Here is a 24,182-nt window from a genome sequence, read left to right as displayed (position 1 = left end):
AGTATAATACACTTTGCTTTACAGACTTCATTTTAAACTTGTCTAAGAGTTCCTTATTTGATATAGTGTTTTTCATAAAGAGGATCATTGTGGTTTTGAAGCTGAATGATGGGCCTTCAAATAATGTGCTTATTGTTTGTGGGTATTTTCCTTTTTCCTGAAAAAAAAAATCTTTGTTTAGATGATAAATCTTGTTTATGTTTTATGAAAACTAAATTTTAACCCCCCCCCAACAGTGAAACATGTCAGGACACAAGAGGTGGCAATATAAAATGGAACAAGAAACATAAATTCGGTTTAAACAGGTAGGAAGAAGAGACAGTTGCTTCCTTGGTTTGTATTCTACTCCTCTCCATTTTCCAGTCAAGCTGCAGTTAACACTTTTATGGGGCAGTTATGAAGAACATAATGATCTCTGCACTTCAGGATAATGACTATCCAGTGGACAGAGAGCACTTCAGACCAGTGAGAAAGCCTCTGCTTGTAAGGGACAGCACACTGCATGAGCTGAATTACTGTACAGATAAAAAACTGTCACTCTTTGTTAATGCTGACTGCCGTTATTCCTACCAGCAGGAATTTGCAAAATCACTTTATTTTTCTGTAGCCGAGAAGGCCTTGATATGTTTTATGATGTGTAATGGTTCGATAACGGTGATTAAAAAGCAATATGTGGCCAGCGTATTCAGCACAAGGTCATAAATCACAGTTACTGCTGTGCAGGGCGCTGGGCAGGCCAGCTGTGCCAGCACCAAGCTCTCATCTTCCTGCTGAGTTCTCTCGGCATCAGAGTCCAGAACGACGATACGTTGTTCTGTCACTTAGGGCTTGTCTTCTTTTAAAAAAAAAAAATCAAGTTCTTTTAAAGAAGTATTGACAGAATACTTTTAAAGAAGTATTGACGCAGCAGCTTCTCAGATCAGAAGGACAGCACGCAAGACTGCACTTCCCATTGATAAGGAGCGTGGATTATAGAACAAAAACCGACTGAATAGGCAAAAGTTCAGCCTTGAATTCAATTACAAATCTGCAAGCCAGGTGGAATATTTTCAGTTTAAAAACCATGAGTGATATCAGGTGGCCCTTTCTGGGTTTAAAACATTTAGTTTCCATCTGGCCTGGCAGTCATGTAGCAAGTATGAGAACACAACAGAAAACAAGGAACAATCTGGGTTCAGTAAGAGCAAATGGCGAAGAACTGTGACCTAGTGCCCAGGTCACTCCTGTTGTTTAGGTGAAAACTTAATGTTGCAATGCATTCAGGGTTTTGTTTTGCAGTGCACTTGGGTGAGCTGTTTCGCTGTTTGTGCTTGTGACACGGCTCATTCAGACTTGATTGAAAAGACTCGCTGGGGCAGCTACCCTGGTTGTATTTTGGACAGAATCCCCCGGGCCTATATTTACTGGAGCACAGGAGAATGAAACCCAGGTGGGAACTATGCATCATTCTGCGCCCCGGGTAATGACAACACAATGGAAATCATGGTTTCTAAAACAGCTGCAAAATCAGTATCTACCAGACACAGCAGTGGAGACAAACTGCATTGTTTTGTCAATAGTCTCCAAACTGTGGAATGTGACATGACATGATAAACAAAATAAAGTTATTCTCTCTTTACCGATACCTGAGCACGTTGTGTTTTTTTCCAGAAAACAAGTGGAATACACTGATATTTCAGGCCCATCATTCATCCTCAATGATCTTTTAGAAAAGCCTTATTAAATAAGGAATGACTTTTTAGATAGGTTTAAAATTAATGAAGTGAAGAGAAGCCAGAGTGGTGCGATGGCATTGTGGCTAAGGATCTGCGCCTGTGGCTGGAAGGTTACTGGTCCGTATCCCGCAGCCGGCACAGGAATCCTACTCTGTTGGGCCCTTGAGCAAGGCCCTTAACCCCAACTGCTCCAGGGGTGCTGTATAAACGGCTGACCCTGTGCTCTGACCCCAAGCTTCTCTCTCCCTGTCTGTGTGTCTCATGGAGGGCAAGCTGGGGTAAGTGAAAAGACAAATTCGTAATGCAAGAGATTGTATCTGGCCAATAAAGTGATCCTATCTTTTGTCTTCTGTGAATCTTGTGTGGCCTGACCAAGAACTGAGCTGGTTCAGAATAAAAAGGAACAGGTAAAGATTTATTCCAGGCTGAAAGGAAAAGAAGGCTCCAAAGCCGAAACATTGTGTCTCTTTTCCTTTCAGCGTGGAATAAACCTTTACCTGTTGCTTTGCAGCCTATGCATGCTGACACAGCTCCCTACCTGAACTTGTTCCAAATGTAGCTTGAGCTCAGTAGCTCAGACATCATCAGTCTAACCCTGAGTCACCACACAACTGGCAGTGTGAAGCCAGGGAGAGGGTTGGGTTTAATTGTCAAGGACTCTCTTGTTTACCTCCAGGCTGACAGTGATGTCATGGAGAAATGCTGCTCTAGTCCAATCAGAGTTAACCCTCCTGTAAGACACTGTGGAGCTTCCGGCCTGTCAAAAAATGAATGACATGATGGGAGGGCAGATAGGAGGGGCTTGCCCATTCATTTGTTTGCTACCCATGCAGAATGGAATCATTGCTAGGAGTGGAAATGTAAGCCACTGGTGATAGAATAAGTGGGTATAAATAAAACAACACAAAATTATAAAGGGAACTGTATTATATCTTTAATCAACACAGAAAAGCTGACAGAGAGAAACTCTCTCTGTCCCAGATGATCAAGAGTATTAATTCAGCAGCGGAAGGTGAAAATACATTCTAACATCACACTGCCAAAAACCATTGCTCCACTCCAGGGCCTGAACACCAGAGAGTCAAGACCTGGAAGCCTTTAAGCAGCAGCACCCAGGACATCAGCACCACAGGTAATGACGAAGACGTGACGTGACAAGATCACCCAGGCAGTGACACCACAAACACAAGATGAAAAGAAGGGGTGGTTGTTGGTGATTCTGTTCTCAGTGGTCCTTCAAGTGAGATATGCAGTCAGGAACTCAAATCAACAACACTTACAAAACCAAATGTCCATTTTTTTTTTACACACAGCTTTCAAAAGGTTGGTTTACATACAGGTGATTAAAATAAAGATCTAAGCATGTACCATAGCACATAGCAGAGGTCTGCATGCGGCTTCATTACATGCCCTGAATAAGGGAAAAGCTGCAGGCACATTCACAGCACCTTCTCAGGCCTGAAGGCTGCATTTCCCATTGATAAGGGGGGGTGGATTATAGAACAAACGAACTTGGCTATCTGTTGCAAAAGGGAAAGTGCCTCTTTCAAATTTCGGGATAAGAATGAGTACTCCTCTCCTGCAGCGGTGGGATTTTAACCCCAAGAAGAGGCAGTTGTGCAGCAATTCCTGGGAGTATCTTCAAGCCATCCATAGCAGCAGGAGAGGTTTAGCAGATGCTGACGCTATCAGGGAGCAGGGCAAAACGGCTCCTGTCTGATGCTCAGCCTCATGCGCTTGTTGCCCTTCCAAGGCCATGCGGTGTCCTTCGTCAAGAGCCCGCTGCCCCAGGGAGAAAGGACCGGTTAGAGAGGGGCAGCACTTGACAACCCTGAGCAGAGAAGAATGCAAGCAGCTTTTTCACTGCCTCTCATCGGAGACTCAGCAGACATCTTTGAAATGCACTGACGCTTCAGCGCAGGAGTGTCAAAAGTAGCAATACCCTCCCCCCCACCACCACCACCACCACCACCACCACCACGCTCCTGTTTAAAAGGCGCTGGCGGAGCTTCCCAGCGGCCCCCGGGCCGGGGGAGCTGCTAGCACAGGGAGAACCTGCGGGCGTTGATGTTCATCTTGGTCAGGCCGATGTGTTTGAGCGGCATGGAGAGGGCGAAGGCGGCCTTGAGGGGGATGTCGCAGAGCAGGTCGGACTCCTCGCCGCACTCCTCCAGCCCGTAGGTGGCGTCGTCGAGCATCTCCCGGTGCCGGTGGCACACCTGCTCCACCTTCAGGCGGTGGATATCCCCCCGCAGCTTCATCAGCTGCCGTGCCAACTGGTCATCCTGCACCTGCATCTCCCTCTGGACAAGGACAAGCAGGCATTACACACCTGCGGACCTGTCACTCAGCATACCGCCACTCCTGCTCCCAGCGCCAGGACCGGTTCCATCCCTCAAGACACATCGCGGCCGTATCGATCGAGGAGTATTAATCACTCCTTCCTGTCTCCACATGATCGCGCTGGCCAGACGTGGCCGGACCAGGGTTCTGCCTCAAGCTGTGCTGCTGCTCCTGCTGTTTAGCTTGGCCACAAGACATCGGGCCTGTTTATTCACTAAAATCAAGCTCAGAGGCCATGGCAATGGAGAGAAGTAATACCCGCGGTCTCCAAAAGGAAGAATTCCCTGACATCACGTACAGTACTTTACAGGACAGTAGCACATCCCCACACATACCTCACGCTGAATGGTTCTACATCACCTCTTACAGCAGGCCTTTCCTTTGAATCTATTCCTTAATTCACTGTTACTTTTTAAAGATCTGATCAACTGCAGAACATTACAATGATGCACACATTGATACGATTTTAAACAAAATAATTGCCAAGCTACTGTACCTGGGGCTCATAATGAAACTCCATGACCTCTCTGTGCTTCCCACCTGTTTACTGAGGGAGGGCCAGCTGTGTGCGAATAGATGTACCTGCACAATACAGGCCACCATTCCATCAAAGTCCCCTGGCCCCTTAAAACAAAAGGATTTTCTCTACAGCGTCTCCCTGTGTTTCAGGCTTGATGGTAGTGATTAGATAGAGGTATGGGCAGATTGGTGAACTGAGAGGAGTCAAGACAAAGTTCAGCTGCACACAATACAGCAGCAGAGGCATAGGTCTGATAGATTTATCTTGAAACAAGTTTTCTGGTGCACGCCTAGAGCAAGTATTCGCATTAAATGTCCCTCGCATAACCAGCAGTTGGCTGTGTACCAATTGACTGTAAGCATCTTACCAATTAAAAAACAGCCCTTTAATAAAGTTGTCTTTATTTTAATTGTCGATTGTAAATTGAGTTTTGTTTGTCTGGATAAAGCATGCTGTTGTTATCATTATTATTATCTCTGTTATTTAGGGTTTTTTTTAGAATATGTTTTATTCTGATTTTAAACTTTTATGGAAGGAATTTTAATTTCGGGAGAAACAATTCTACTATGCGGATCAAAAAGTTAACCAAAATAAAAAAAAAAAACTAATTTTCTTTTCCCTTTCATCAAAACGGACCTAACATTTTTAAATGAAAAAAACTATTCATCTCGAAGCAAAGTTGAAACAACGCGCAACAAAAGCGTTTCTGCATGTACTGCCAGGTATTGTTTTATTTGTATTGCTTACAGTTTTTAACATAATCGGAGTTTTGGGGTTAAGGTTCCTGTGTACCTCAGAAACGTTTTCCTATCCAGAGAAGCGTCAATCTAAGACATCACGCTGTATTTAGGACGTGAACTTTGGAGGTGACCCACCAGTCTAAACAGGTGTTTGCCTACAGGGTGACATTTAAATTCCCCTCTTACGTTCACAGAAAAAAAGACAAAAGTTGAGTACAACCAGGTGAGATCTGACGTTTAGAAGATATATATAGTAAAGCCTCGCACTTCACATCTTTACACGCCCTTGATGTTACAGGTGCAGCATGTTACCACATGAAACAGCATTTGTTTACACTGCTTTGGAAAAGGTTAATATCCCAGACTTTTATCGATTAAACGTGCAATGCGCACGGGTTCAAAAATAACACAGTAATTCTTCTTGTTCATTCCACCAATGCAATGAAGCTGTCAGGTTAAGACGCGGTATACCGACGAGGTAAGACAGCTGAACCGAGAACACACTCCACAAAACCGGCTGATTTAAAGGCAAGTAGAGGTGTGAACTGGAGAGAAACCAGCTCGCCAGCAGGTGGGAATGTATCCGCGAACAGGCGCTTACCAGTTCTTTTCTGAGCCAGTCCAGGGCATCATCCAGCGTGTCAAAACCGCAGATGTTCCTCACAGTGACGCGGGAGTCCCTGTTCTTGCAGCCTCCGAGGTCCGGGCGCGTCTCCTCTCCAGCTCGGTACCCCACGCCGGCGCCGCGCTGCGGCTCGGTCCCGCTCTGCGGCTCGGTTCCGCTCTGCTCGCGGGTGCCCCGTTTCCAAGGCCGGCTCTGCAGCCTCTCCTTCCACTCCAGATAGGAGGGTCGCCGGGTTTGGAGCTTGAGCTTCTCGGTCAGCGCTTTAACGCTGTCCAAGTCCTCCAGCTCCCCGTCTGAATCCCCCTCGCCTCCGAGCTCTTTGAACTCCATCGTGTGCGACATCTGAGCCAAGAACTCAGTTCTCCAGCGGAGTCGCTCGGTCCTGTACTGAGAGTCCTCTTGCTGTCAGTCACTTCGCCGTTTGCCCTGGGAGGATAACTGTTACTTAAGTCGGAGGTGCTGTCAGATTCCCATTATTTTTATAGCTCTGCGGAGCCGCCCCTGTTTCTGTCTAGAGGAAGCGAGCCGGAGCGAAAGGGAATAGAGATAACGTAACTAGGGAAGTAAGTCGACCGACAGCCTTCTGTTAGCGGTTGTTATTTCAGCTAATTAACAAATAAATGTTAGCCTCCAGGTTCCCCGACGTTACACTTTCCTGCGGAGATTATAAATATTGCATGCATTATGTTAAGTAAATAATGCTTAACCTCCTTACTGCTACGGTTTTCCATTGCGTTTAATAGGCTCGGGATGTGCCATCAGGTAGATCTTATCGTTAAATTAGCAATGGGACACAGTCATTTGTAAAAAGAAAAAAAGGTGCGCATACAAACATTTAGTGTTCATCAAAAACCATTAGAAGACATGTATCTGTTCAGCTCGTTTTGTGTGAGTCTGGGTTGTAAACGATTCCAGAAACATTTCTCTTCACTGTAGGGGACTTCTGTGAAGTTTAAGTACGCAGACGATATGGCCCGGCAGGACTGTTTACCGAGGATGATAGAGAAGGGGTGGAGAATTACTCTGAACAGATCAGTAAACTAGAAAGGCGGCGTCAGTCAGGCGCGCTTCATATATGTATAATGTTGATAAAACCAAGCAACTGGCTACTTGTGACAGTAATATGTTAGATTTACAATCTCTCTCACCCTGTAGAGGCTCTTCAGTGTTTCAAATACCTAGGAACACAAATGGACAATCATTGAACGTTTCCACAGAATGCCAATGGTTTCAATCGGGAAGTTTAAAGTGTTTGGGGGTTAATATAAACATTTTAGAGAGAACGTTAGTAGAAAGCATCCTTACCTTTGGTATCATGGTGTGGTAGGTATCCTGAGCATTAAGGGCAAGAGGAAATGAGCCTGAATTGTTAATACTGCTAGTAAACGTGGCCGTCCACAGAGCTGATATTATATTGTAGCTCAAAGGAAAACTCGGCTGATCATTGACGACACCTTTTCAACAGCTACCTTCAGGAATGCGTTTTAGGCCAAAAAGAGGCTACTAGAAATCTTTTGTTCCCTGTGCAATCGATATGCAGTATTAAACGCAGCTAAGTGATTGTTTTCTGTACGAAGCTGTCTGTTGAACGTAATGTTAGTGTAATATTACAGCAACACAGTGGGCAGAGTGAGATGTCGGTATTGTATTGTTGCGTGTCTAGGACTGTTGTTTGTTTTTAACGCATATTTATTTTCTGTTGAGTGTTATTTGTTTTTTATTTTATTTTTATGCTGCTTCCACCCTTTTGAATGGACAATAAAGGTGAATAAAGATAAAGATAAAGGCTTATCCAAAAGGACACACCATTCATAAAAGTATGATAGCATAAACGTATTTATGGCACCGTAAATGAAAATCCATTTGAATCTCATTTAATAAACAACGTAAGGTGAACTACTGAATACTTTCTTTTTCTTCTAAAAGCGCCCCTAGACACAAACCTTGCGAGTGGACTCTTAGAAACAGTCTTACTAGTTCGACAGAAATGTTACAGGTCTGCAGAGAAGCCTGTAGGTCAACTATACGCTATTTTCACAAGGGCCAAGACGAACTGCAGTGGTGAATCAGGGTTACAAGCTGGTGCGATTTTTAGGTTTGACCTGCAATAGACGGACAATCATTGTTCGTCTCTAAATCTCAGGGGAAAGAATGATCTTCAGGACTGGCGTTCAAAAATTAAAGACAACCGCGAACATCTTTCTCCCTATGTGTGTTCAAACACCCAAACATTTCCAGTAACAAACGCGGCAACAGTGGGTTTAGGTAACTCGCTGACACAGCAGATAAAACTGGAAACTAAACAGACAGGTACATGGAATTTAAAAAACGCAAACAACTCAAGTATAGTTTAAAAAAGATGGGCACATTGCTTTATGCATGGGTACATTCCGGATTTCCAGCCTGCGACATTTCCGCATGGTTCGACAGGTGCCTGTTAACTCGCACATTAGAAATGTAGGTACGGAAATTGTGGGCAGGACCGAGGTTATATGTCACTTGAGAAGTAAGGTGCCTGGTTAAATAGACAAATAGCACCCCCTTGTGACTATACCTGTGTGCTACTTTAACATTTCTTATTGAATGAGAGGGCTAGCAGCTATACGTTCATAAAATGAACATCTTTCAATGCACAAAAGCATCGAACCTAGCGATAAACCGTAATAAAGACAGTCGGTGGTCCTTTTTCCTTCATTATTATCAATAAAAGCTATTTCCGCTTTGCGAAGGGCGAAACTCAATTCAGTCTGAATCAAAACTGATCAAAACGGATTCCTTTACAGGAAAAGAGTCCAGAGAGAGGGCTGCCGGTGTGTTAATAGGGCTAAGCGACTAAGGATCCAGCCTGACATCCTGCAGCCGGGCTGATTTTCAGCAAAGGTCCCGTGTCCAGGACATCCAACCTGCCCGCATCACCGTCTGAGCAAACCAAACGTCTACAAATGCCCCGCACCACAACGTCAGATTATAATTATTAATGATGATGATGATGATGATGACGAAGAAGATTGGTAGCTGATCAATTTCCAGTGTCCCTGCAATGCTCACGCTGTCCTAAGGACAACGGTCCAGGGGAATAGTTCTGGTTTCGAGTGGGTGGGTGTTTACGTCACCCTGGCTGTGAAATTGATCACAACCCTTCCTGAAGAAGATCGAATACCTCTGTAGGCAAGCGCCCCCTGTTTTCGTGACCCTCGCAGCTCGCTTCCACCGCCGAGCGAGCGACCGAGAGCTCGCCCAGCTGACTGCTCGAGCAAGAAACCCGTTTCCTGTCGGTGTGGAGCTTCGCCGCGCTCAGCGTGTGGCACCTATGTCGCTTCTGAGTGCGGACAGTCGGAGGTTGCACAAGATCTGCAGCAGGGCACTCACTTCCTTTTCTTTAAAGAACCATACAAGAAAGCGAGAGATTGGACTCCCTTTTCTTATATCTTGACTTTGGCTCAACGGGACAAAAATGGCCATCTTTGGAGCACGGCTACTCGAGGCCACTGGCGCTTCAAAAAGATGGAAAGCTCTGTGCCTGGGATAAAATATGCGGATATTCTTTTGGTTTTGGTTTTGCAAGGTGGCGGGGGAGGGGGGCGGATATACTTTTGGAGCAAGATTACTTCGCGTTGCGAGACAGTGCGCTCGGCGCGCAGCTCAGTGCCTGCGCTGACTGGCTACATGCGTCCTGCGCTGGTCCTGCAGCCCCCGCCTGACAGCGCCTCGCCCGAGCCGGCCTGCCATGGAGTTCTCGGAGCTGATCAAGACGGCCAACGTGGAGGACGTGGTCCTGACACGACCGTTTCACCCTCCCGTGAAGGGGACGCTGTGCGTGACCGGACACCACCTCTTACTGTCCGCTAGGGACGGAGAAAGCAGCGTGGAGCTTCTGCTTCTCCTGAGGAACGTCGATGCTGTGGAGAAAAGGCGAGTACCAGAGGCTTGAGAGAAGAATCCGGTCGATTCATTTGCTTAGAAAGTATTGACTGACTGTCGCAGTATTGCTTGTGAACCACACAGTCATAACAACAGATGCGTTCTGATATGAAAAATGATATTTAATTTAAAGGGATAAAAAAACATTTTAGTTTGTTTTGTTTTGTTTTTTTTTGCTGTTTCAAAACAGAAATGAAACCAGATTTGGAAATAGGGGGTAAAAAGAGAAACTAGATAGCACTGTTACAAAATATCAGACTTTAGCAGCTACGCGATTTCTCCAAAACCCTTGGTAAACACGCTTGGCAAGTGTAAGACTACGCTGGAAAGATAAGATTGTGCAAAGGGTAAAAGAGCTAACAAGCGCCTAGGTATATCATATGAAGGGGATTGAAAAGCTAATAGATCATGTTTTTTATAAGACTCTGCCCTGGGCTGTTTACTGTCTATAAACCTTTCAAATGAGCTGGATTGTTTTCAATTTGCTTATTGCTATTGTAAAACTGAATCCACACTTAAAGTAAACACACAGTTCTGTTTGTCTTCATGGCTTAAGGGTTTCTCCATTACTTCTTTAATGACTTAGTGACTTGGGAGTCCTTCCAAACTAAACATGCAGACATATATTTTAATGCAGAAATGGGACGCCTTTTCCTTTCTGCATTAGAATGGTCTTGTTTTCCCTTGAGCATACACTCAGTGTGTGAGGCATTAAGACAGTGTTTGAGGCAGTCTGTTAGTGTCTTAGGTTGAAAGGCAGAGTGTGAGGAGGTCAATGTGTGAGGCGGTCAGTATGTTAGTCAGTGCGTGAGGTAGTCAGTCAATGTATGAGTCAGTCAGTCATTGTGTGAGGTATTAAGACAGTGTGTGAGTTTGTCTGTGTGTGAGGCAGTCAGTGTGTGAGGCAGTAAGGCAGTGTGTGAGGCAGTCAGTGTGTGAGGCACTCATTGTGTGAGTCAGTAAGGCCGTGTGTGAGGCAGTCACTGTACAGGAGGCAGAGTGTGAGTTTGTGACCATCACCATGTCAGCCAAGTCAGTCAGGGTGTCCTTTAGTGTCTCAGTTAGTTAGCTGATAGGCTGTTTCTGGTCAAGAGCACAATCCATCAAATTTAGTTCAAAGTCTTTTGCTGCATTAGTGCTGGAAAACTGAAATATAATTTTGCACCTTGAAACATATCAGTGGTAGACTAAAACAGACTCTCCATTAATTTCAGCACTTACAGTGGAAACTGTAAACCAATGATCAGTTCATCAAACCTATTCCAGACAGACGTGGTATAGGTAGATATAACTGGAGTTTGGTTACTTCAGAGTTAAACAGTTAAACACTAAATCTGACTACAGTCATACTGTACATTAAAACTACAGCAAATCATTTGCCATAAATTAAATGACTACTTGTGCAAACACAATGAAGTTCTTAAAATATGATCACTGCCTTGAGTGATATCAGGTCGGAAATCTCTTATGTTTCTTTACAAACTACATAATAGAAGGATGGGTCTGTTTTCAAACACAGAGCAAAGAAACAGGATTTGACTGCTGGAAAGTTTCCTGTTTGAGCTCATCTGGAACAGGATGAAGAAATGCTGGCATTGTTTGTATAAAGTATGCTGAGTGTTGTATGAGCCCATTCAGTAATCTGCTGGTGAGGTACTGACTTTAATGCTGAAGCCTTTCCCCTATTTAATTTCATGTGGCCTGTTTTCTACACACACAAAGAACATGTGCTGTTGACCGCAGCTACAGTACATGAATCAACTAATTCATTCATTTGCTTTAAAAGAACAGCTTCTCTAACCTGAAGCAGAGGAGGGTAAGCAAGGAGGTTTTGTCACATTTCCCCACCAGATAACACGACTCTGTAAATGAACACTGCAACCTTGTGAAACTCATTTAATTACCTGTGCATTCCCTCTCATCAAGCCCGGAGAGGGTCTTTATAAGCTCTTATTATTTTGCTGAGATTCTGTAGGTTAGAACAGGGATGGAAACTAAATTCCTGGAGGGCCTAGTGTCCTCTGGGTTTTAGTACAGCTCAAGAAGTCCATCAAGCAATTAACCTATTTATTTTGTTGATTAGATCTTTTTTTTTTCTGAAGGTGGTTTACAGCTGATCACTGAAGAAAACACACTTTAGTAACAGTCCAGTTAACACAACTTCAATCCTGCCTGGAGGTGTTCACTGTTAATTAAATAATTAGTGGCGTAACTGAGAGAGGTGGAACAAAATCCTGAAGATGCTAGGACCTCCAGGAACAGAGTCTGTCAAGCCTGATTTAGACAGAATAAAAGAGAAAACATACACACTGAAATTGACCATACAGCATGTAAGACATGAGGGTGATGAAGCGATAATGGTGTAAAGTGATCTCTTCTTCCCTGAAGCTAAGCCCATGTGTTCTAACACCACTGAATGATTCTAAAACACTTATCAGTTTCCTGGTCATATTTCCTGGTTCTGGTAATACTGACCCAAGTTTAATTGTCTGCTGTGCAAGAGCTCATAATGATTGGAGTTAAGAAATTGGACAGTTATTACAATTTTGTAATAAATAATATAAATGTTTTTATTATACAGTATATATTAATCTGAGAACCAACACTGAGAGTGACACTCAGTGTGGAGTCACCACCCTGACAGAAATGGAACAGATTGCAGCAGACCATTGAATCTGGGCCAGTATTAGTTTCCCAGGTACCATTTTAATGTGGCTGATTGTTCCATGATGCTTCTGGCGACTCTGATCAGAATCTGCCCCACCTGTGGTGACTCTTCACAGCTGGTGTGCAAACTGTGGCTCTAGACAATTTACTCTGGGGTGCAGGATACTTCACAAATGCAAGAAACAGTTCAAACGCAGTGAAAAAGCTTTACTGTATAATCATCCCGGCTCTCAAGAGCCCCTCAGGAGCCTGAGATGTCCACTGTGTCTCTGTGTCACTAACCCCAGGGCACTAACCTGTTGTCTCTCCCTGATCAGTGTTGAGAATCTAGTGGGATACCCAGGCCACCTGCTTAGGAAGTCTGGCCAGTGTGAAAGGTCGGATATGAAGACGTGTGTCTTTTTTTTCCTTCCCTTGCGTCTGCTTTACCTGTCTGCCTGTTACAAGACCGCATTGTGCTTTGGCAACTGGTACGCTGCATTAAGCAATAGCTGTCTGCTCAGTGTTAAGCCTGAAAAGCTGATAAGCTGAGTGCATGCTCCTGTGAGGTTCAGTTACAACAGCGGTGAAGATGTCAGATACTGCCTTCATGCTGTGAAGTTTCAACAGTATACTGTGCTACACAAGCTCCTGGTTACTCTCCTCTTTGGATCCGTTACCCGACCTTCACTCTGCTGAACAGTTTTTGATATTTTTTCCATTCCCACAGCATATATCAAAACATTCTGCAAACATATCATTTTTCCTAGTTTGTTAAATATTTTAGCAAGATACCTTTTTCAGTAGGATTTAACAAAACTAACCCAGTACCCTCTTGCATTGGTATTTAGCCTCCATCTAAACGTTTTTTATTTCTTATCTCTGGAATAGATACTCATGGCTCTACAGTTCTCAAAGGGTCATGAGTTTCTGACAACCAGTTATTTTTGAAATATGGCAGTTACATTCTGGGCACATCCTGCATATATGCTGGTGTTCAAATTAAAAAAGTTGTTCAAAGTTAAAATGCTTTACATTTTTTAAATGGTTATAAAATGAGAGCACAGTTCACATCTCACTTGGTTTTGGTGAATCTTTTGTGTATGGATATGGCTACCTGATTCATTTACTGAACTGCAAGGGTGAAGAACACATGACAGAGATACAGATCGTTAACTCACATTCACTGCATGTTTAGAATCTGTTTAAAAAAGAGGTAGGGTCAATGAACGTTTGATCATGTCAGGAATCCTCAGCATGAACAAAACTTTGATGACTCACAAAGTGAAATCCTTTCACGAAATGGATATCTTGTCATTAAAATCCACACTATCCAAAGTGGAACAGTAGATATAGCCATCTGTGCATAAATCACACAGAAAAGATACAGGCATTGAAATGCTTCTCCAAAATCTCAACACTAACAGTCCTCTAGGAAACACTTCTAGACTTGTTTTATGGTATGAGAATTGACCGTCCTGTGCTTTTATCTTCCTGCTTTAGATAAACACTACAAACTACTTGCTGGCTAAGAAAGACCTTTTTTTTCTTTTTCAGTTTATTACTGCCAAGCCTTGTTTTTCCTGAGCCCTGAACTTCATTGCAGATGCTCAAACTAAAGTCTGGACAATGCAATGTACAGTGGAAAGTTTGTTGATCGTATGTGTGCTTTATTTAGGCCTGCTGGGTCTTCTGGATCCATTACAATCAAATGCAAAGACCTCAGTGTCCTACAGCTGGACATCCCTGGCATGGAGGAGTGTCTGAACGTTGCCAGCTCTATTGAGGTAAAACAACTGCTGCTCAACACTCTCTAGGTTGCCTGGTGGTGCTGACACTTCAACAGCTCCCTTGTGTAACTAAAACCAACATCTCGCAAGGCTTACTGATGCATTTCCTCCTGCTGGTGTCTTTCCAGGCTCTCTCCTCCCTGGAGTCAGTGACAGAGATGTACCCCTTCTTCTACAGACCCACTACACTGAGCCTGCAGAACAAGTGGGGCTTGTCTACCCCCGAGGAGGACTTTCAGCAAATAGCTATTCACGTAAGCACGCCTACAGCGGGCTGCAGACAGTTTCTAATGCTTTAAGCACCAGACCTGATGCTTCCACCCCCCAGAAAACAGCCGAGATCATGCTAAAAGAAAAGTCCTCACACAAAAAAAGTTTAGCATTTCATGTCTGAGTCCTATGGCTACAGTTAGATTGAGTCTTTGGGGGAAAAGCAACAAAGGTGAACACATAGCGAAATCAGAGGCATGTTTCTGACTTTCAGCACGTGCCGCCTCTCTCAGTAACGCGACAGGAAGCAATTCAGAGAGGAGAAGGAAGTGACAGGGTGGGCACAGGCGAGGGTGTGCAGGTATCACTTCCTGCTCAAGGGGGGAAGTAGGACAAGACAAGTGAAACTCTGAAACCCTGCTTAACAAGACGGCAAAAACCCTTTACTTGCTAAAGTTTAATAACTGGTTGGAAGAAAAACATAGCAGCCACTCCACCCTGCTGCCCTCCCACTGCTTGAAAACCATTTCAGGAGAGAATAAAAGCCGTGAGGCTTCTGTGAACACATAGAAAAAAGTGACATGCTGTCCGCCCACATCGTACAGGAGATCCTATCATGAGTCATTTTGACTTCACTTCTAGTAGAAAGCACTGTCCCTGCTGCCTGCTGCCCAGTTGATTTAGAAACCGCGCCTCGTCGGGCTCCTGTCTTGCAGAGTGAGCGCTGGAGACTGAGTGACGTGAACAGGGACTTCTCTGTGTGTCCCACCTACCCCCCCACCATCATCGTCCCCAGGGCTGTGGAGGACGAGCAGCTGAGGAGAGCCGCCCGATTCAGGCAGGGGGGGCGGTTTCCCGTGCTCAGCTACTACCACAGGAAGAACGGCAAGGTAACCCGCCCGCCCGCCAGGCCCAGCGAGGACCCCTCGCGCAGTCGCTCTTGTCTGGAGCGGTCCAGAGCCAAGCCAAGAAAGATGCGGTGGTCAAGAACAGTGAATTCCCAGCAGGAAATAATAATCATACTCTTTACAATTACATAGCACCTTCCTGGACACTCCACTCAAAAGCGCTTTACAGGTAATGGGGATCTCCTCCACCACCGCCAATGTGCAGCCCTACCTGGATGATGAGATGGCAGCCATAGTGCACCAGTCCGCTCCCCACACACCAGCTCTCAGTGGGGAGGAGAACAGGGATGAAGCCAATTCAGAGATGGGGGTTATTAGGAGGTCATGATTGGTAAAATCCAGGCTTGGAAATTTGGCCAGAACACCAGAGTAACACCCTACTCTTTTCGAGAAACACCCTGGGATTTTTAATAATTACAGAGAGTCAGGACCTCGGTTTGACATCTCATCTGAAGCACATCTCCTTTTTCACAGTATAGCGTCCCTGTCAATATACTGGGGCATTAGGACCCACACAGACCGCAGGGTGCGTGACCCCTATTGGTCCCACTAGCAGCTCTTCCAGCACCAACCTTAGCTTTCCCAGGAGTCTCCCATCCAGGTACTGACCAGGCTCACCCTGCACACCAGATGAGCAGCCAGCCGTGAGTAGCAGAATGATACAGTATACTGTAGCTGATGGCAATTAATAATTAGCTAAGCTAGAAAGCAGGACCTTCTGGAGATGCTTCTAATTCCTTCTGGTGTATATTTATTTATAAGCATAATATGACTTTTGTGTTCTTAAATCACACTTTAAACCTTAAAGGTATTAAGTGGCTGAAGTTAGCTATGCTGTGCTGAAGAATTCTAATTAAGGAGATGTATGTGTCCTTGGTTGTTAACAGTGACTTTTGAGAGTTCTTTTTCCTAGTATTGTGAAATGACCACATCGATTTCATATTTACCTTTCCAGAATCTGTCCTCCATATAATCTTGCCTCCCTAAATCCCCTCCACCTGACTGATGCTTTGTGAAGAGAAGTTCTGTGTTAATGCCTTAGAGATTATTCCTCTTGCCGTTCTTCAATCTCAGAAAAAGTTTGCTCTTCCTGACAAGCCACAGTGGCTGAGAGTCTAGCTAAACATTTTGAAATATATAATATATATGCATGTGTGTGTACAGGGAACGGCCATCTTCTGTCCATGCACTGTAAGTGAAAACAAAACTCGCTGTCTGTATCATCGATAGAAGTAGACAAACCCCAAAATAGGCAGTATGGCGGCACTATTCCTCTATAAATAAAGCACGCAAAATAAACAGTGTGTTCTTCAGCTTGGGAGCCCAAGCTTTTTCTTTGTCTCACACACTCACTTTGCTGAAAACTCACCCACATCCAATTCCAAAAACAGCTCTTTATTTTTATGAACTCTCGATCTCCTGCAAAGTCCACTCGGCAGTTCCCCTGGTGAATTAGTGCAGTCACTAAATACAGCTAATATGACAGCGCCCGTGTGCTCTAGTCTGCTACCACAATGAGCAAAGTCTTACCACAGCAGCCAGCTGCAGACGTACTGTATTCACAAGCTGTCAACAGCAGAGGGATATTAATCTGAATCTGTCCCTTTCAAAGATACCACTGTGCTGAATTAGAGATTTCTGCCTTACAGATGACAGTAGTATTGTTCAGAGTGGCTATACAGTACAACAGCTGCAGAATGTCAGAAAGTACTGAAACGCTGAAGGTACTTTCACAAAACGCAACATGAAGGAGCTTCTCACTTGACTTTTTTTTCAGCCACCTCTGAGAATTGCAGAGCTAAAGTGAAAATCCTCAGTTCCGTCTGAAAGCCTGTAACTGTAGCGCATGTTTGTCACACTTTCGAAATGCTAACTGTGATAAATGTCACCAACAGCTCTCATCTTAACAGGAGTTCAAAGTGCCAGTTAAAAAAGAATTCGCATGCATCTGCAACATGTCTAAGCATGATGTGCTGGGCTTTATGCCAGTAAACACTGTTTTGAGAAAACTGACCTTCTGAGTGCCTCTTATAATCAGACTCAGAATCACTTTATTTGCCAAGTGTGTTACATGTGCAAGGAATTTGGTCTGGTGCAAACACATAGCACTTCACACAAAGAACATGCACAGCCCACAATTTTAAACATTAAATACACACTACGTGCTGTTTTCGTGTGTTCTGGTCAAGCAGGGTGATGGCAACAGGGAAGAAGCTGTTCTGATGCTGGGCAGTACTTTATAAGACCCAAAACCCTGTGCCCAGCTGTGTTTTGATATCCGCTACAGTTAGTGCAGAATTCCTCGGATACCATAACAAACATCTTGGACTTTTTTTAATCCTATCTAAACAGCAGATCTATTCTGCGCCTAATGACTTCCACATGAGTTTCCCCATGAGAGTGAGAACAGTGAGAAGAAATGCAGAGAGGAGCACGTGAGCACACAGTCTGCAAACAGGCCTGGGGATCGGACGTATTCTCGAAGGCCAATTTAAAAACAGAATGAAGTTTGTTTGTTTGTTTTTCCAGTGAGCCTCTATTGCTATAGGTATGGGTTTCCAAACTGGGGGTGGGATCTGAAATTGTCTAGGCTGCCATTCCCCCAGCTAGTTCAGGTAGGGAGCTGCGTCAGCGTGCATAGGCTGCAAAGGAACAAGTAAGAGCACCCCTGAAGAAGACTCCACAACCGAAACGTTGCATTTCTTCTCTTTTCTTTTTGGAATGGAATAAACCTTTACTTGTTCCTTTGCATTCCTCAGCTTGGCGAGTCAGACCAAATAATCTCTTCCTTGTCCCTCTATTAGACTGAACAGACTGACGTTGGAAGTCACTTGCAAAACAAAGAATCTGAAACGAATAAGGCGGCTGGAATAAGTGGTTTGTTTCTGATTGGGCCGCGGGGGAAAGGAAGGGTGTGGGGAACGGCTCGTGAGGAATTCGGACCTGGTGCCGGCAGGCCTGAGCCCCTCCCGTCTCTCCCCAGGTGATCGTGCGCAGCAGCCAGCCCCTCACCGGCGCCAACAGGAGGCGCTGCCGGGAGGACGAGCTCCTGCTCCAGGCGGTGATGGACGGCTCCGAGCGAGGCTACGTCATCGACACGCGCTCCCCACAGCTGGCCCAGCAGGCCCGGGTGACGGGGGGCGGCTTCGAGTCCAAATCCAACTACTGCAACTTTAAGAGGCTGCACCGCCACCTGGAGAGGTGGGAGACGTGAGCAGGGTCGATGGTCTTGCGCCGAGGCAGGGTCTCTAGTGCCCCCTGCTGGCAAAGTAGTGCAGGACGCAAAACATTTTGGCGAAATTCTTGCCTTCAACTCCATCCACATCTTTGTGTTTCTGCCTGTTTTTTTCTTTCAACACATTAATGAGGATTAGTGCTCAGCAGAACAATACAGCACAGATGTTTTGATCTCAGACAGACATATGGTTTACTTGAAGCAGTAAAAAGAAGCAGCACAGTTGTAATACTGTATATATAAACACTCTGTGAAAGAACATAAGAATGGTTCTAAATGAGAGGAGGACATTCAGCCCAGTTGCTAGCTAGTAGCTAACTGATCTGAGGATCATCTTATCTGACCGTTTATTTAAAGAATCCAGGGAACCAGCTCCGACAACATGGCTGGGCAGCTTGTTCCATTCTCCCACAACCTCCTGGGCAAAGAAATGCCACCTGTTCTTAGTTTTAAGTGCACTTTTTAAGTGATTGTGCGAGAACTGTTCTTGAATCTTTAAAAACTGCCTGTGCCTGTGCGAATCTGATTGATCTTGATTTTATGAGATTAAATGAATCTAGATTAGATTCATTCATTAGATTGAATGAACCGATTTTCAGACACACTGCGCAGAGGCTACAGAAACTGTGTCCCCGACAGTAGGACTTGGCCAGCACTGAATAAATACAGCGGTTGACCCTGAAACCAGGCAGGAGAAACGTGGCAAAAGAGAAAATCATCTTTCTGCGGGTGATGGAGCAGGGGACAGGACTCCACGACGGCCTCTGGTTACACTCATGCCTTGTGTGTTGTGTCGCGCAGGGGGAAGGCGCTTCAGGAGAGCCTGATCAAGCTGGTGGAGGCCTGCACTGACCAGTCCAACAGCACGGACCGCTGGCTGAGCCGGCTGGAGAGCTGCAGGTGGCTGTCGCACGTCAGCGCCGCTCTGGTGGCCGCGGGACTGCTGGCGGAGTGTGTGGAGCGGTGAGCCCCCGCCGGTATTTACAGCTGATGCTTAATTCGAGTATCTCTAGCAGCACATGTGACTGCTGGAAAGGTTACAGAGAAGAGGAGGGTTTAACAGCATAGCTGGATAGCTTGTTCCAGTCTCCCACAACTCTTGATGTAAAGAAATGCCTCCTATTCTTCCTCTTCATCCACTTCCTCTTCCACTGTAAGCAGATTACACCCTGCCCAAGATGAGATACCGTATGAAACTGCTGGTGAAAGTGATGAAACCCATTTAAACAGACGGGTTGGATTTCAGCAATCGTGGTGAAGCATCTTGGTCAAGAACACTACATTGGTGTCATCATTGATCATCACTGATAACTTAAAAATGAGGCCGTCTCACACACGAAGAACACATCAGATCGCAAAGTCAGTGTAACAGCACAAGTGGTGAGAGGAAAGGCGCAATAATGAGCTACAGAAAATGCCAAGTATGGAGTCACAATGTTGGGCCATTTCCAGAGGGCTCATGAGTCATATGTTCCTGAGGCTAATCGAGCTCTCAATTATGACATAGAAACAATTATTTAACCTTTAGCCTCAAATTGATGAAGGCTATAAAAAACTCGGGACGAGCCGGAGCTCTGCAGAACCACGATTGGAGTGGTGTAGAGTAATAAGCTCTTATGAACTGTATGATGTAGTGTCCCGAGGTCCATGTACAGTTCTGTACCACGTGCCGCCTCTCTCAGTAACGCAAGGCTTAAGGCTTAAGGGGCAGCTGGAAGTAGACTAGAAATGCAGCGAGAAAACCAAATTTGTGTTATGTTAAGGCAATTCAACAGGTCTGGTATGGGAAGCGGGTGATCTGAGCTCTGTTGAACACAACGTACTGAAGATGTCCTAACTAGCAACCACTCGTCCACCACACGTGTAAAGCTAATGTGGTTTCCACTCAAGAGGAAGTGGTCCGAGTCTGGCAGCCCTAGCCATTTATAGAGCTATGGGAGTGAGTTGTTGGCGCGTTTAGGCTCAAAGGAGAGCGGCACTGTTCGGATCACCCCGAGCTCTTTGCAGTAGCCTGCTGGTACAGTCTCCGGAATGAAAATAAGACCCCTTTAACCGAGGGTTACGGGCTTGAATAGCTGCAAATCCTAGCTCCTAATCCTATACCAGCTGCTGTATATCTAACGTTACTTTCTTTTTGAGTAGAACTTCAATAGTAGTTCCAAAATCGTAAACATATCTGTTGTTTTTTTTTTCCTTAACCGGTTACAAATACACAAGATCCTCCATCTCCTGAAATCTGTCTGGATCACAGTGCTTTACCGTGGGGGGGGGGGGGTCTGATTTCCATGCTGGGCAGGCTGTAGGGATGGGGGCTGCATCAGGCTGTGCCCACCTGAGGTGTCTGTGTCCCGTGTGCGCAGGGAGGGCTGCTCAGCGCTGGTGCACGGCTCCGAGGGCACCGACACCACCCTGCTGGTCACGACGGTGGCCCAGCTCATCCTGGACCCCCGCTGCCGCACCTTCGGGGGATTCCTGGCTCTGATCGAGAGGGAGTGGCTGCAGGTGAGGCCCCAGGTGGCTGGGTGCGTGCAGGACCACCCCGCCGTCCGCTCTCTGCCTTCCTGTGAAACCCAGCTAAGTTTTCGCACTGCTGCTTTACTTTGTCGAGTGCTCTGAGCGGCTGAGCAGTGGAACACACTATGTGGAGCAGAAACTGCCCGCCGCCAGCTCATGGCGCGAGCTGAGATGAGCGATTAGCCCTGCATTGTTTAACTAGCCGGCCTGTCTCGCTGAGCAGCGCCTGAGCACTCACTCACTCACTCCTCCTCCTCCTCCTTCACCCCCCGTGCCGTCCCGATGTCTGCCCCTGCCCCTGCCCGCTCCAGGCTGGCCACCCCTTCCAGCAGCGCTGCGCCCACTCGGCCTTGTCCCACGCCCGCCCGCGCCACGAGGCGCCCACCTTCCTGCTGCTCCTGGACTGCTGCTGGCAGCTGTGCCGCCAGTTCCCCCTGGCGCTGGAGTTCAGCGAGGCCCTGCTGCTCAGGCTGGCTCGGGAGGCCTACGCCTCCAACTTCGGCACCTTCCTCTGCAACAGCGAGAAGGAGAGGTGAGCAGGAGCAGGGCATCCTGGGAATAACCAATAGGACCGTCTGTGGTGCCAATGAACCTGCCTCTTTAGACATTAATTACAGTCATGTAACATACTATATTTCTGAACTGCTCAGGATGCTTTGATCTAAATCAAACACAGATTAGCACTTTAGAAGATATTTATAATATTAGGTATTCTGCTGTTAGACATGTAGGTTGTAGGAAACAAAAAGAGGACAAATGAAAAAAAGGAGTGGTCAAGTGAAATATTTAGCACACTACAGTATATTTCATTTACCCAAAGAAATGTCACAATTTGTCATGCTTACTTCTGTTGTTAACTAGTGCTTTCATCATTATGGATGATGCAATATAGAGGTACATTTTTTTAAAAACAGCTGTTCTCCTTACAGCCATTAGGTGGCAGTAATGAGCACGTAGCTCTCTGCCTCGCTGAAATCTCAAGCCCACTGCTGGCAAGTGAAAGGAGTTTTGGCACTGTCCTTACACCATCCCTTTCCAGTGTCATGAAGTACTCCCGAGTTTGACTTTATAGTAGACAAACTCCCAGAGGCATGTCACTGAGTAGAAAAATGTGATTTGACGTCTTTTCTCACGGGCTCGCCTATCCTGTTCTTGTGAATACCTATTCCTGTTTTGTCAGGCTTATTCGGAAGCTAACAGACTTCATTCGGCTTGCTCAGGGCACTGAAGTGCAGAGCACGGGATTCTGTCTTAGCTTGTGCCAAAGATGTTCTCTTACTGTTGTGCTTTTTAACCGGAGCCCCCTGGCCTGCTGTCTCCAGGTGTGCTCTGGGAGTGAAGACGAAGACCCACTGCCTCTGGGGGTGGCTCAGCCAGTCCTGCGAGCGAGACGAGCTCTCCAACCCTCTCTACCAGCCCACAGAGCTGGCCATCTGGCCCTGCGTGAAGCCCCAGGCCATACAGCTGTGGAGAGGTGGGTGGGAGGGCATGGGCGTACCTACGGCACCACAGCTCCAAGGCACAGCAGCCAGAAAACTGCAAAACATGCAGTAGAGTGACAGCGAATTAACTACAAGGTCCCCAAGCCCTCAGAGGGTGTTATGCTGGAAGATAAAAGATGTTCCTCCTAATAATCTGCACTCCAACCTAAGGTTGCTTCACGGCCTGTGGGGGCGGTAGTGTGGGCAGTAACCGCAGGGATTTCATGTTACGCCTCTGTGGTCTGTCTGACCAGGAGTCTTCTCTAAAGGAGATGGACTCCCCACTGCCTTCCATCGTGGACAGCAGTCCAGACCCTTCTAACAGTCCGGCTGGGCTTCACCAGACTTAGTATGACATGCTGAGTGTGACTTGGGGGCTGTAACTCAATCTAGACCTTGAGGTCTTTCTAAAGATTGCTGTGAGAGAAAATTATCTGGAGCTTTGTACTGGGGATATATGCCTACTAATGAGAACAAATGATGCCTCACATGTGCAGAAATTCCATAAATCTTTTGTCTGTGAAAAGTCTAAATTCTATTTCTTAAGACAGTCTGTCCCCTGGAAGATTCCCTAAACCCCAGTGAATAAACAGGTTGTCACCAGAACAGCTGGACAAGATCCTTAGATCATTCTCCTGCTCCGAGCAACTGCGCAAGCTTGGCGGACAGGATGACCTACTCCCGCTTGTAACCTTCCTCCTTCCCACCCGATCCTCTCTTCCTCTGCCCTGTTTCTAGGGCTGTTCTTCAGATGGACGCACAACGCCAGATATCTGCAAGAGGCCTGGGAGGAAATCAGCCACCTAGTGAAGCAAAGCAAAGCAGAAGGCTGCAAGGCCAGCATGGGGCTGGAGACTCCTGCTGCCCAGGTTGCAGTTTAGGACACGCTGTGCACCTCAGTATGATGCACTGAAGTCCATGATATTAACAGCAACACGCCAGCTCTCTCAGAGCCTGGGAAGAGCTGCAGAGGGGCTGGAACAGATGGATGACCAAGCACATAACTGCAAATGGGTGGAAAAGGGACACAATGCAATAGACACAGAGAAGACTGCTGTAAATCACAGGGTAGATAAGAATGACTACTGTATAAGCGCCAAACTTCTAAAAAAAGCCACTAGCATTTTTTAGTATAGCTGTTCTTCTCAAAATGCTGTGCTGGTGATTGAGGGGAATGTATTCTGTACAGACTGTACTGTATGCTAGCAGCTGACAGAGCTGAATGTTAAAAATGTTGGTCATCTCCTGCTTGTTTTCCCGGTTTGAATGTGATGGATTGTCAAGATGTTAAAACAGGCTTAGACCTGGATTAAACTGCAATATTGACTTTCTTGTTGAAGAAACTCAGCAGATGTTGTGATGTGATGATGTGGTTACACTGCGGATGAGGAAGAAGTGCCTGGCAAATGAAGAGTCATTCTTAATTAATGATTTACACTTGAGTCTCACAGATATATTGAAATTTTGATTTAACACTGGCCTTCCCTTCAATATCCCAGGAGTGCCCAGCTTCAGCCCTTAAAACCGCTGTAGT

At 45.8% G+C, this 24,182-nt stretch overlaps 2 protein-coding genes across 3 annotated transcripts; one reads left to right on the top strand and one right to left on the bottom strand.

Moving 5' to 3' along the window:
• Positions 1-2,624: 2,624 nt before the first annotated feature.
• fam167b (family with sequence similarity 167 member B) lies at positions 2,625-7,121 on the bottom strand. Its single transcript, XM_015348783.2, has 2 exons — positions 5,920-7,121; positions 2,625-4,018 (listed from the first exon to the last, which is right to left on the bottom strand). The coding sequence occupies exons 1-2, from the start codon at positions 6,283-6,285 to the stop codon at positions 3,755-3,757; spliced, it is 630 nt and encodes a 209-aa protein (XP_015204269.2). The 5' UTR covers positions 6,286-7,121; the 3' UTR covers positions 2,625-3,754.
• A 1,541-nt stretch (positions 7,122-8,662) lies between these two features.
• Positions 8,663-23,995, top strand: LOC102689929 (myotubularin-related protein 9-like). 2 transcript variants are annotated; one of them, XM_015348781.2, is made up of 11 exons: positions 8,663-9,855; positions 12,849-12,908; positions 14,189-14,297; positions 14,429-14,554; positions 15,227-15,400; positions 18,402-18,619; positions 19,455-19,616; positions 21,014-21,155; positions 21,479-21,699; positions 22,490-22,641; positions 23,387-23,995. In XM_015348781.2, exons 1-11 carry the CDS (start codon positions 9,671-9,673, stop codon positions 23,527-23,529), a joined length of 1,692 nt encoding a protein of 563 aa, XP_015204267.2. In that variant the 5' UTR covers positions 8,663-9,670; the 3' UTR covers positions 23,530-23,995. The 2 variants fall into 2 exon arrangements, with proteins under 2 accessions (XP_015204267.2, XP_015204268.2); XM_015348782.2 differs by lacking the exon at positions 12,849-12,908 and having other exon boundaries at positions 8,735-9,855.
• The last annotated feature ends 187 nt before the right edge of the window (positions 23,996-24,182 follow it).

Source organism: Lepisosteus oculatus, chromosome 11, assembly GCF_040954835.1.
Source record: "Lepisosteus oculatus isolate fLepOcu1 chromosome 11, fLepOcu1.hap2, whole genome shotgun sequence".
Taxonomy (NCBI): Eukaryota; Metazoa; Chordata; class Actinopteri; order Semionotiformes; family Lepisosteidae; genus Lepisosteus; species Lepisosteus oculatus.
The sequence above is the reverse complement of the archived record's forward strand: the minus strand, read 5'-3'. Positions and strand labels throughout refer to the sequence as shown.

What these genes read in the sequence shown, in the direction of transcription:
- fam167b (XM_015348783.2), bottom strand. Translation starts at nt 6,285, where the DNA reads ATGTCGCACACGATGGAGTTCAAAGAGCTCGGAGGCGAGGGGGATTCA. An exon ending in ACTGGCTCAGAAAAGAACTG is followed by an intron (nt 4,019 to 5,919) that starts GTAAGCGCCTGT and finishes GTCCTTGTCCAG; the next exon opens with AGGGAGATGCAGGTGCAGGA.
- LOC102689929 (XM_015348781.2), top strand. Translation starts at nt 9,671, where the DNA reads ATGGAGTTCTCGGAGCTGATCAAGACGGCCAACGTGGAGGACGTGGTC. An exon ending in ACGTTGCCAGCTCTATTGAG is followed by an intron (nt 14,298 to 14,428) that starts GTAAAACAACTG and finishes GTGTCTTTCCAG; the next exon opens with GCTCTCTCCTCCCTGGAGTC. An exon ending in CTGCACCGCCACCTGGAGAG is followed by an intron (nt 18,620 to 19,454) that starts GTGGGAGACGTG and finishes TGTGTCGCGCAG; the next exon opens with GGGGAAGGCGCTTCAGGAGA.